A 13,460-nucleotide genomic window follows, 5' to 3' on the forward strand; every position below is an offset into this window, starting at 1 on the left:
AGAATTCTCAGTAATAGTAACAATAATGATAGTAAAAAAAATAAGTTTTTTTTAAATAGTAAACAGCAGAAATGGTAAAAAAAAAAAAGTTATACAATTAAAAATGNGTCCCCTCCGCCCCACTGTCCCCTCCGTCCCCTCCGTCCCCTGCAGGGACATGATAGCGACCGGCTGTGAGGACAGGAACGTGCGCGTCTACTACCTGGCCACCAGCTCCGACCAGCCGCTCAAGGTGTTCACTGGACACCTGGCCAAGGTGTTCCACGTCCGCTGGTCGCCGCTCAGGGAGGGAATCCTCTGCTCCGGCTCCGACGACGGGTGAGGTTCTGGACCAACCGGGCCTCCAGCTCAGAAAGCTGTTCTGGTTCTATGGTTCTGGTTCTGTGTGTGAGCAGAACGGTCCGGATCTGGGACTACACCCAGGACGCCTGCATCAACGTTCTGAGCGGACACACGGCGCCGGTCCGAGGCCTGATGTGGAACACCGAAGTTCCCTACCTGCTCATCTCAGGTACAGAACCACTGGGCCCAGTACTGGGACCAGTGCGACCCGCTATTTGTCCATGAGTTTGGCTTACAGCTGCAGTTTTTGTGAAACATTTGTGCGTCTCGTGATGATCTGTGATGAAACGGATCTCTGGGCTCTGATTGGTTGTGGTGGAGAACGCTGCGTTTTCCCAGATCGTCCTGCCGCCACATCAGCTGACATGGAAAAACATAGTGAAGCTGCTGAAGGCGGGACCGGTCCGTCCTCATTGGTCTCTGGTCCCGCTCGGTTCTGCAGGATCCTGGGATTATACGATCAGAGTGTGGGACACCAGGGACGGGACCTGTCTGGACACCGTCTTCGACCACGGAGCCGACGTCTACGGTGAGACACCGAGAGACACCAGGAGCCCCTGCTGAGGCTGTCCAGGTTTCTGAAGCCCCCCTGTCCCCGTCCTCCCCATTGTCCCCCGTCCTCCTCCCTGTCCCCCGTCCTCCTCCCTGTCCCCCAGGTCTGACGTGTCACCACAGCCGTCCCTTCACCATGGCGAGCTGCAGCAGGGACAGCACCGTCCGTCTCTGGTCCCTCACGCCGCTCGTCTGTCCTCTGCTGCTCAACATCCTGACGGAGACGCCCTGGGACCGGATCATCGGGAACACAGGTGAGCCCTGCTGGAGGCCAGGTTCTGGCCCGGTTCTGGTTCTGACCTGTCTCTCCCCACAGACGCGGCCATGGTCCCCGGCTCGCCGCCGCTGCTCTGTGGGAAAGTGTCCAGAGACATCAAGCAGGAGCTGGACAAGCTGAGCGGAGACGGCCGGTCCAGGAAACTGCGCTGGTTCTCCGAGAGTTTCTCTGTGAGTTCAGGGTCAGCAGGGGGTCTGATGTCATCGGGGTCAGCGGGGGTCTGGTGTCATCGGGGTCAGCGGGGGTCTGGTGTCATCGGGGTCAGCAGGGGGTCTGATGTCATCGGGGTCAGCAGGGGGTCTGATGTCAGCAGGCTCCTCTTCATCAGGCAAACTTCCTCATTAAAACTTTATTTTTTATGTAAAACTCAGTAAAAGTTTATCCTTAAAGGGCCGGTGTCTAAAATCAGTTTTGATCTTTGATCAGAAACAAACCTGCAGTGTTGCTCTGATTCTCTCATGTTTGACAAATCCTTTAGTCTCCATGGCAACCATTCAGCTGTTAAAACACCTGGGTGGACCAAGCCCCGCCTTAGAGGCGCAGCTCCTCCCCCACTCAGCTCCTTCAGACTAGCCAGCAGCAATTAGCAAACAGCTGCTGGAACTGCTGAGCCCTGATCAACGCTGGTAAAAACATTAAAGGGTTAATAGAGGAGCCATGTTGGGATGACTTCCTGGAGGCGGAGCTTCACACAGATCAGGAGTTTCTTAAAGAGACAGAGACCCAATTTCAAGGCGTTAAATCAGGAAGTGAATTTTTTTAAGTCATTTTTTTAAGTCATTTTGTAACAACTGAAGGCAACATAGTTACATGATAGAGCTACTTATAGCCCTGTGGGGCTGGAAAACACAATACTGGCCCTTTAAGAGGCTCACTGTGACTCTCCTGTTTCTTCTAGATGAAGTCTAAAACTCCCAAGAGTTTTTCTGATTTACTGTTAGGGTTAGGGTTTTTTTTTTTAACTTAAAAGCAATATTCTGGTTTAACCCTAACTCTTGCTTTAATTATTTTTTTAAAATATCGTTAAAATGTATTTCCTAGCTCTGGCAGTTTCCATAGAAACCTAAATATCTGTATTGTTCTGTTTTAGTAAGTCGATGCTTTGTCTAAAATCTTGCAGTTTTTCACTGATTTGATGAAACCTGATGTCAGAACTGATAATGTCTGCAGAAAACAACCTTTTTTCTGAGCTCTTCTTCTTGTGTGAAGTAGAACTCAGGGAAGCTGTTCAGGTCCGGTCTGCAGTAGAACCGGTCCCTCTGGGCCTGGAGCAGCTTCCTGCTGAGCCTGAGTGACCGGATAAACAAGCAGCAGCGGATAATGAGATAATCAGCTCATGTTGCCTCCTTACCTCTGGCGCCCCCTGCTGCTGTCCTGCTGTAACTCCAACCCTTCCGCCATCTTTAATAAACATTCTGGTGATGAATCTCAGGGAAAATAGTGAAGCTAACCAATAGATGGCGCTGTTAGCTACAAATCAAATCTCATCCAGACTTTTTCTGACGCTTCAGTTAAAACAAGAATGACATAATCTCTGCATTCCGGGTAAATCTTTAATCTGCTGATGGCCGGAGCCTCCGTCGGCTGGGGGATCGGACCGTTTGGTTCCGGATGAGGTTCTGTTGGATGTGTTGAGCATGTGCAGTGTCGCCCTCAGCCTCCAGGGGGCAGCAGCAACCTTTGGGACCTGGTGTTCGTCATCAACGGCCAGGACGACTCGCTGCTTCCTGCCAGCTACAGCAAAGGCGTGATGCACATGAAACACCTGGTGAAGTTTAAAACGGTGAGCTGCTCAGGTAACCCTGCAGGCTCCGCCCCCCAGCAGGCAGACAGCCAATCACAAAGAGAGGCATCTAAAACAACAGCTCTAAATTTAACAATAGGAAATGAGAATCAGTAGTGCTTTAATTATTTAGTTAAGCAGAAACTTTACTAAACTGTTCATAACCACAAAAACAGAAATGCCTTTATTTTGAAATGGTTCAGTGTTTTCTGTGAACAGAAAAAAAAATCTTAGTTTAATCTGGTGTGAAAAATAGTAAGACTAAAAAAAAAGCCAAAAATGTTTTAAATTATTCTTCAGACAAAAATGAAAAATGTAGTAAACAAAACAGCAATGAGAGGAAAAATACAAGTTTGAAAAGTAAATTATTTATTTATATTTTGTTTTCACTTTTTACAGTTTGAAAAATAATTTACTGTATATTTTTCAAATTGAGTATTGTTTTTTCCTTGTATTGCTTTTATTTCTATTTTATTTAAATTAGTTAATTTGTTTATTTATCACACTAAGAAGTAGCATTTAAAATAAAATTAGTGCCATTAAAATACATGTAAACAGAAGCTACCAGATGTGATACGAGGCAACACAAAAAGATTTAATTAGTTAATAAGTTTACAACAATATAAACACAGTTTGTAGAAACATAAACATTTTTATGTTGATTAAACTGAACGATCAGTTAAATTATATATATATAGGTAAATAGATCAAACATTAATAAACAAAATAAGTCTTTTTACTTTCTAACCTGATGAAAATGTATATTTATATATTTTCTTCTGCTATTGTTAATAATGATGGACCTCAGCTTTATTCAATCAGATAAAATCCCTTTTAGGGATTTAAATTATTTAAAATACTAAATTAGGTTTTAGTTTCGTCTCGGGGGTTTTAAGCTGCTGGCACAAATAACACTGGAATCATTTATGTTTTAATGTTTTATTATTTTATTGTCTAGTTGTTTTATCTTTTAATCTTTTAATGCTTTATTTTAATTGTTTCAGTCTGAAGCTCAGGAGCTGACGATCGTTAAGATGTCGAAGTTCGGCGGAGGAATCGGCGCGCCGAGCAAAGAGGAGCGTCTGAAGGAAGCAGCAGAGATCCACCTGAGGCTGGGTCAGATCCAGAGGTACTGCGAGCTCATGGTGGAGCTGGGACAGGTGAGAACCGGGTCACCGGCCCAAACACAGGTTCTGTTCAGCTCCTGTCTGCTCCCTGAACCCGCCTTCTGTTTCAGTGGGAGAAAGCCTTGGCGGTGGCGCCAGGAGTCTCCATGAAGTACTGGAAGAAACTTATGCAGAGGTAACGCACTCAGAACCAGAGGCAGAGCAGGTTCTGGTTCTATTCTGGTTCTGGTTCTGTTCCGGTTCTGGTTCTGGTTCTGGTTCTGTCAGTAACTGGGTTGTATTTCTGCAGACGAGCCGATCAGCTGATGGCCGACGATAACGATGACGCCATCCCGTACTGCATCGCCACCGGCGACATTAAGAAGCTCGTATCGTTCTTCACCAGCAGGGGGCAGCTGCTGGAGGCCCTGCTGATCGTACAGGTAACAGAGGGGGCGGGGCACCAGGTGCGTCCAGCAGGCCGGGTCTGATCAGCTGCTGTTTGCAGGGAGCGTGTGAAGGGAACATCCGTTCCCCGCAGAGTTCGTCCATCAACCACACGACGAACGACGTGGACAACAGGCAGCAGTACCAGAGGTACGGAGGCGGCAGGAACCCGGTTCATCGCTTAGAGAACAGTAAACTCATCAGCAGCATTGATAAAGATCCACAACATTAGCTTAGCTTAAGTTAGCTTCTTTTAGCCTACACTAGATTAGCTCCCTTAGCCTAGCCCATCTTAGCTAGATTTGGGTTATTTTAGCATTTCTTATTTTAACCCACATTCGTTTAACTTGTATTATATTAGCTTTAGTTATAGCTTAGCATAGCTTGCTTTATCCCAAGTCACTTAGTTTATTTTAGCTTATGGTGTCATGCTTTGGTTTAGTTTAGGAGTTAAATTAACTTAACTAATGCTAACTTAGCTTATTTTATCTTAGCTCTGTTTAGCTTCCTTTATAAGGTAAGATTTAAAATTACAAATAATTTAATCCCTCCTCAGCATATTTTAATTTAGTTTCGATTAGATTAAGTAGCATATGTAGCTTAAATGATTTTAGGACAAAAGCAACATCGAAGTGAAATACTTTTTAATATAGTTTTACGTTTTTACACTAACCAGTTTCTCTGCTGTTTAATCTGCCAGTAGTAAATCTTTATCATAAACTCAGTGAGCAGAAATAATAATAAACGTTTCGTCTCTCTGCCTTCAGCCTCCTTCATCACGTCTGTAAGGAGCTGGCCGAGTGGTACTTCCAAGATGGCTGCTCCGTCCTGGCCGCTTGCTGCCACCTGGCGGTCGACAACATCCACGTAGGTTTCTCCAGGTTTCTCCAGGTTTTTCCAGGTTCCCTCCTCAGTTCTGAAGCCAGGTTTCTGTCCTGCAGTCGGCCATGGCCAGCCTGATCCGGGGAAACGAGTTGGAGCTGGCTGCGTGCGTGGGACTGGTCCTGGGAGAAGCAGCCAATCAGAGCACAGCTTACTGCCTGGAGCTGTTGGCCAGGAAGTACATGACGGCCCCAACATGGTAGACATGCAGCCCGCTTCTGTGTGAGGAGTTTCTGTGTTTGCTGCTGGTCTGTTAGGATGTCTGTTGTTCTCAGGGAGCTCTCCGCTGACCTGCTGCAGATGATCCCTGATAATCACGTCTTACTGGCCAAGCTGTGCGCCTTCCACCCAGGAAGTGCTGCAGAGATCAACCAGCTGCACCAGCGGGTGAGGCGACCTCCGCCCAGATTACAGTTTGATCGTATTCTCTGGGATGGTTGTTGTTTTGTCGTTGCAGTGTGGCCTTCCCTCCCTGGATGAGTGCTCGGATCTGGCAGTAGCCGCGGCGGCTGACGGCGATCTGTTCTCCGCCGTGAAGTTCCACCTGCTGAGCTCTGAGCCTGAACTCGCCCTGCAGATGGGCCTCAGCTTCCTGAAAGGTAACTGTTTGCCCCGCTGTGTGTCGGCTGTGAGCGGATGCCCGCTGTGAATCTCATGCTGCGTGTTGCTGCTGATCAGAGCAGCTGGCCGGATCTGATTGGACGGTGGACGGGGTTCAGCCAATCCTGGACCTGCTGAGCTACATCCGGACCGACCGCCTCGTCCTGCCCAGGCTGACCCAGTGAGGAACTCGGCTCCGCAGGACGCCAGGCCCTCACCCTGGCTGTCGTAACTCTGCGTGTGTGTGTGTGTGTGTGTGTGTGTGTGTGTGTGTGTGTGTGCGTGTGTGCGTGTGTGCAGAGAGCGCAGTGAGCTGCTGATCCTGTGCGGTTACATCGGAGGCCTACTGGCCATCAGACGGAGCTACTGCAGCATCGTTCCTGCTCTCTACGAGTTCACCAGGTACGAATGAACCGACACACCCGTAACCATGGTAACTAGGCTCTCCTGTCCTCCATGTTTGTAGTCTTTCATGAGGGACCCACTGCAGAGAGCTCTGCTCCACCAGAGTCTGACACACACACACACACACACATAAACGAACCAGTTACATTATGTTTAGCAAGGACGTTCTGCACACTTTAACATTAAATAAAAATGTTATGTTTTTTACTATTTTGTTAATAATAAAGTAGATAAAAAAGTCAAATGATTATAATAAAACATTTTTTAAAAACTCAAAGGCAACCCCAAAAGGTGGAAACCTGCAGCTTAGATAAATGTGACGTATATTTATAATATTATTTATTTTTTTTAATTAATGGGTGTTCTCAATAGTCCTGAGATTACAGTAGTTTATTTAAAATAATGTTTAGTTTACTGAAACAACAGTAACGGCTCCAAACTAACTGAATGTCATGATTATCATGGAGAGCAACTGCAGTTTATTACTATTGGATTTTCCTCAGAGTGAGACCTCGTCTTTATGAGACTATCTTCGTCTTTATGAGAAAAAACGCTACATTAGGTCAAAGGTCAGCTTCTGGTCTCCATTAGTTTAGCAAACACAACGCTACAGAATATTAAAATAACGTTCAGTTTTACATTTTCATCACTTTTATTCACTGTTCAATAATTATAACGTTCATTAGCATAAATGCTGCGTCTTCTGACTTTAGTTAATGATTTTATCAGGTAACATTTTATTAATCTGATGTTGAACATATTGCCAAATATTGCACCACAATCTCCTCTTTGGATAAGAAAACGTGTAATATTTTTATGTTAATCCCATCCAATTGTACTTAATCTCCACAGATTAGCTTTTTTTGCAGGAGTGTCAGTTGCTTTGTTTTTTTATTTTATTTTTATTAAGAAATTTAACTGGCGGCCAATCAGAAAGATAAACATCAGAAATAACGTTTTCCCGAACTGCTGGATATTTCTGTCTTCTCTCTGCATCTTATTAACGTTATTTTAAAGTATATTGTAGAAAAATTACTGAAAAATGGATAACATTTCAAAAAAAAAAAAAAGAAAAATATTGCATTTTCTTTTTCCTTTTTTTTCTCATCTTCTCTCCAAATTTCTGAAATTCAGAGACGTTTTATATTTACAGATGATGCCAGTAAAATCCCACAAATGGAGAATAATATTCCAGGACAAACTTCCTGTTTTTACTCAGAGATGTTTTTAAGAAGTTTGGATTTTTATCAGGAAAAAAATAAAATGTTGAAGTTCCTAAACATAAAATTATAAAACCGGAAAAGCAACCAAATTACAGCCAACACATTACTAAAGGCTCCTGAGCTGTGGCGCCCCCTGCAGGTGGGGCAGCGTCTCCATGGCGACGGCAGCAGCCCCTGACCCCCCTCTCTGTGTGTCTCAGCCAGCTGCTGAAGCGGCGGGAGGTCGGCGTTCCTCTGCAGATCCAGCAGCTGTCGGCGGAGCTGGAGGCGTGGCGCGCGGCGACGCAGCCCGGCAGGTCGGCCAACGCCGCCGTGCTCACTTCCTGCTCTGCTGCTCGGGTCACCATGGCAACGCAGCAGAGCGGGGGAGAGCGACGAAGAGGAGGAGCAGATTTGAGATCTGGAAAATCATCAGTGATGATGGAGGGGAAAATGATTCCTGGTTTTATTCTGTTTTAAACCATAATAATCTGAAAAGTGTGGCATGCATTTCTACTTAGCCGTAAAGTTACCATGGTTACTTCTCTGACTAACCAGCTGATTGGCTTCTGAAAGTCATTGAGGGTCTGCTCTCCACACTTTTCAGATTTTAAAAACATTTCCTCCTCTTCCTCATCCTCCTCTTCATCACTCTCTTCTTCCTCCAGTCCAACCTGTCCAAACTGTCTCTGTCGTCCCCAGTCCTCCATCAGAGAGTCAGAGGGAAGAGTTCAGCTGCCTGCAGAGGAAGATCCAGGCCACAGAACCAGGTAACCCGACCAGAACCCTGTCTGGAGCCGGTACAGAATCCGACCAGAACCCTGTCTGGAACCGGTACAGAACCCGACCAGAACCCTGTCTGGAGCCGGTACAGAACCCGACCAGAATCTGGAGCCAGTACAGAACCCGAAGCCGGTACAGAACCCGACCAGAACCCTGTCTGGAGCCGGTACAGAACCCGAAGCTGGTACAGAACCCGACCAGAACCCTGTCTGGAGCTGGTACAGAGTCGCCGTCAATACGGAGGGCAAACAGTCCCAAATTACAATAAATAACTCAAGAAATAATGATTTAAATCTCCTTAGTTGGATAAAATTGAGAATATTTCATTTAAATATATAAATACATTATTCATGAATTAATGAAACGTTTTAATTTATTCAGTAAATATTTAATTTATTCGCTAAATAAATTAAATATTTAAATAATTAACCAGTCAGTTTGAAAATATTTCAGTTACATGATAAATTATTTCAGTATTTTGATGGTTCCTGTGTTCTATGGAAGGCCGAAAGGGACAAAATTAAATAAAAATTAAGTAAATAAATTTCTCATTAAATAATGTAAAACATTTTAAATGATGAAATTAAATAACTCGTATTTAAAGAAAATAAATTCATTTAAAAATATGTAAAATTATTTCATCCTGCATTTATTTTTAAATGTGAAGAGATGTAAATAGATTATCCAGATTATTACATACAAAGGTTCTGATCGGGTCCAGTTCTGACCTTTTCTGGTTCTGATTGGGTCCAGTTCTGACTGGTTCTGGTTCTGATCCGGTCCAGTTATGACTTGTTCTGGTTCTGATCGGGTCCAGTTCTGACCGGTTCTGGTTATGATCGGGTCCAGTTCTGACCGGTTCTGGTTCTGATTGGGTCCAGTTCAGACCGGTTCTGGTTCTGATCGGGTCCAGTCCTGACCGGTCCTGGTTCTGTTCTCCTCCAGGCGCGCTGGTTCTGGTCGGACCCGACTACGTGACCGGCTCCAACCTGCCGAGCCATTCGGACCTCCACCTGTCCTGCTTCACCGGACATAGGATCCAGGTGAGCGCCTGTGCGGTTCTGTTCCCCGGGGTTGCGGTAGGGCTGTATAAATAAATCGATTTGGCGATATATATCGATATTTTCCGCCCTCGGAAAGTATCGATTTTTCATCCGCGAGTATCGATCCGTTAAACCATAGGGGTCCATAGCCTGACAGCTCTTTTTAACGTCTAGTTTGTTACCGTAGCAGCCAGACTCCGCCTCCCTCAGTCTCACTTTCAACTTGAGCTTAAAGTGCACATTATAAACTACACACCAGTTTTTAAATTGTTAATAGGCCAAGTATAACCGGAGTTATGCTAAAATTAGTAAACCATATTTTTCCGAATGTCAGAGAAATGTCAAAAGCGCCGCCATTCCCCGGCTGTTCCGATTATGTGAGAGGGAATGAGCTTCCAAACGTACAAAACGAAACGAAACATTAGATTCCTGTGTTTTTGGAAATGTAAAATCTTCAATAAATAACGATGGGCTGTATTTTGTTGCTGAGGAACGAAGTAAAGTTGCGCAAATAGCCGTGAAAGAGAAGCGGAAAGGAGAAGCGGCGAGAACAGAGCAGCTGCAAAAGCAGTGAAATCGCGAAATTAATGCAGATTTTGACTGGTAGCATTCACTTCGTAATTAGTTTTTAGCTTAGCGGTTTCTGTTCTGTATATAAAGGATTACCTGAAGAATGAACATGGTTGATAACATCCGGGCGCGCAGCGGCGCTGTGTTTTGAGCAGGAAGACGAAGAGGAAAAAGCCCCAGCCGGAATCCGCGGCGCAGTGAGGATTTCCATGATAACAATGGCTGATCGATCATTCTTATTAGCTACAGGCCAAAAGTATCAGAGACTGAGAGTACTATGAGATGCTGGCAGTCTGAGAGGCAGCTACTCAGAGATCCAAGCAGGGGAACAGCGGCGCTGCGTAGCTGCAGGGAGTCGATCACTGCGGGGTGAGGCGGAGCCACGACTTTAGCAGTTAGTAGTAAACAGCTTACAGCCACGGCTAACTCCGGGAGACAAGGTAGAAAAGCCTTTTTCCCCATAGTCCAAAAGACTGCATTTGTGGCTGCATTTTTACTCCAAAATGCAGCCACAGTGTCCAAAAAAAACAAAACAAAAAAAAACATAAGTGCAATCATTTGCATATTGAGAGTCTACAGAGGCGGATAATCTGCCCCACTCTGCTCCTGGATTACCGTTTAAACTTTTGAGTTTTATGTCAAATCCACATGAATTAAATGACAGAAACTAATTCTCTCACTGCGTTTTTGACTCATTTTGTCCAGCTGCAGACTGTTAGACTGTCCAGTCAGAGTCAGGTATTGTGTAGTTGGTGCTTTTTATTAGTTTTTAGTTAACTAAATTCAAGTCTATGGAACACAAAATGTCACTAAAATCACTCTGTCCTTCTAAAATCTTTCAGAAAATTGTAAAAATGCACTGAATCGTAGCAAATTGTATCGCTCAACAAATATCGTATACATATCGCATCGTGACCAGAATATCATATATCGTATCGTATTGTGAAATTATTGTATCACTACACCCCTAGGTTGCGGGCCGGCGTGACGCTCTGGTTCTGGTTCTGTTTGCTTCAGGGTCCGGTGTTCCTGCTGGAGGACAACAAGTCGGCCATTTCTCTGAACGACGCTCTGATGTGGGCCAAGGTCAACCCGTTCTCCCCGCTCGGAACCGGGCTGCGGATCAACCCGTTCTGACCTCAACTGGACCGGACGCAGAGGGGGCAGAACCAATACCGGGCTGAACAGAACTCTTACTGCTCCTGATCACGTCACAGTGCAAAGAAAGTTACACCCGCTGCAAACATTACAGAGCCAGAACCAGCAGAACCTCGTACTGCTTCTGTTCTAGTTCTGCTGGTTCTGCTGGGTCCGGTTCTGCCCATCCCGGTTCTGTCCCAGAAGTCTCGTCCTTCATCCAGCTGCAGCTCTGCTGACTTCAACCCGGCTGCCATCTTGTTTCTGCAGAGAAGAGGCTTCCAGGGTCGTGACCTTTGACCTGCTAGCTGCTGTAGGGTCAGAGGTGAAGCTCCGGGGTTTCTGGTTGTTTCTTTGAACCTCCCGGGACTTCAGATGACCTCTGACCCTTCCCAGGCTGAAGGGTCAGAGGTCAGTTTGCTGTTTCTCTGAGGTCATTGCTGATGTCTCTCCAGCTTGGCGTCGAGTGGAAACAAACCAGGATGCAGCAGAGCGTTTCCTGTTTCCTGTTTCGATCAGGCCAGGGGCGTCTCTAACGGGGGCAGAGCGGGCGGCCGTGGCCCCCGGGGGGAAGCTGGTCGCCCTAAAGAATCATGTTGAGTTCATACAAACATTAATATAAAACCCAGTACACTAATAAATACAAATTAGTTTTTTATTTATTAGATTATTTATTAGTTTATTTATTGGTTCACACTTAGCCGGGTGTTCATAAAAACTAATTGGTCCAAGTTTTAATAATCTTTTCTAGTGAAATTAAACAGAATTTTCTAGTGGATGAAACGCATCAAAGTGTTTTATTTTCCCAGCTACCCGGCTGTGTTTGGACTAGGCCAGAGTCCAGAGACGCCTCTGTTTTAAACCAATCATATTTAACTGTTTAATTATAAATACGAATCTGAGGCTCATTAAAACGGGAAAGACGCCCATTTTAATTTTCCAGCTGCCTCTTTCTGCTGCTCCTGGTTCGGTTCATATGAAATTATTGAATCATATTGAAGATTTCCTTAAGCTCCTGATGATGTTTTATGTTGAAACTGGGAGTTTACTTCTCTGCACTGCGACTTTAAGAGGTCAGCTGCAGGTTGTGGCTTTTTTAGACCTGGTGTAGCTGTGACATGAGAAGTTGACCTCTGACCTTTCAGTTTTTGTTTTCCAGCTGAGCGTGTACATAGAGGATGTAAATCTGGTTATTAGACTGGAAAAACAAGAAAACTGGAATAAAGGGGAATCGCAGACCGATGGCAGACTCTGTTTTTTAGATTCAGATTTTTTACAGGTTTATGTAAAAAATATCAGGAACAGTTAAAGTAACTTAATCAGAGGAAAATGAAAACAGCTGAATCCAGACTGTAGAAAAGAAGAAACATCGATCAAATAAAGCTGAATCTATTTTTTAAAAATCTGAATAAAAAGAATGAAATACAGATTTGTTAAATTTTGTTCAAATCAGTTCTTCCCCTCATTTGCCCAGCTTTTATGAAGCATCTGTTGAAAACTTGCATCAAAATATTTGTTATTGTGTGGCAGAAAGCACAAAACTGGTATATTTTTATAATAATGTAAAGTCCTTCCGCCTCTCCATGGGCTGCCCTTATAATGGTGGAGGGGTTATAGGAGTGATTATCGGAGCTGCGCTGTCTGGGGCTTCATGCCCCTGGGATGAGGAACCAGGCAAAGTGCAACCCGAAGTCCCCTTATGATGCAGAAGGCCTTTGGAAACCGTGTTCCCTCTCCCGGACCCGGGTCACTGGGGCCCCTCTCTGGAGTCAGGCATGGAGGCGGACATATTTCCACTCTGGAGTTGCCCATGATGAGAGGCAACTTACCATGAGTGGGCATTCTTGTTGCCCCCCATCTTGGTGCCTGTAAGTTGGGGTTCAGCCCTATGAATGAGAGGGTGGCCTCCCTCTGCCTACGGGTGGGGTGACGGGATCTGACTGTGTTTGTGCTTACGCTCTAAACATTCAGATTACCCACCCTTTTTGGAGAGTGCCCCTCCTGGGGACTCCCTTATTCTGCTGGGGGACTTCAACGCTCACGTGGGCAATGACAGTGAGACCTGGAGGGGCGTGGTTGGGAGGAACGGCCCCCCGATCTGAACTCGAGTTGTGTTCTGCTGCTGCACTTCTGTGCTCGTCACGGATTGTCCATAAAATGTTCAGGCATAAGGGTGTCCATATGTGCACTTGGTACCAGGACACCCTCGGCCGCAGTTCGACAATCAACTTTGTCATAGTTTCATCGGATCTGCGGCCGTATGTCGTGGACACTCGGGTGAAGAGAGGTGCGGAGCTGTCCACTGACCACTACCTGGTGATGAGTTGGCTC

The 13,460-nt window shown here is 45.3% G+C and overlaps 1 protein-coding gene across 1 annotated transcript; it reads left to right on the top strand.

Moving 5' to 3' along the window:
- The first annotated feature begins 103 nt into the window (after nt 1-103).
- On the top strand, nt 104-12,422 carry wdr17 (WD repeat domain 17). Its single transcript, XM_015043777.1, has 20 exons — nt 104-318; nt 396-511; nt 785-871; nt 999-1,148; nt 1,211-1,341; nt 2,829-2,954; nt 3,959-4,114; nt 4,192-4,256; nt 4,371-4,503; nt 4,569-4,657; nt 5,275-5,374; nt 5,449-5,588; nt 5,665-5,776; nt 5,847-5,988; nt 6,068-6,170; nt 6,290-6,391; nt 7,818-7,913; nt 8,299-8,366; nt 9,325-9,422; nt 11,010-12,422. The coding sequence occupies exons 1-20, from the start codon at nt 104-106 to the stop codon at nt 11,127-11,129; spliced, it is 2,349 nt and encodes a 782-aa protein (XP_014899263.1). The 3' UTR covers nt 11,130-12,422.
- The last annotated feature ends 1,038 nt before the right edge of the window (nt 12,423-13,460 follow it).

This window comes from Poecilia latipinna, unplaced genomic scaffold (genome assembly GCF_001443285.1).
Source record: "Poecilia latipinna isolate Pla-1442-1.1 unplaced genomic scaffold, P_latipinna-1.0 Scaffold647, whole genome shotgun sequence".
Taxonomy (NCBI): domain Eukaryota; kingdom Metazoa; phylum Chordata; class Actinopteri; order Cyprinodontiformes; family Poeciliidae; genus Poecilia; species Poecilia latipinna.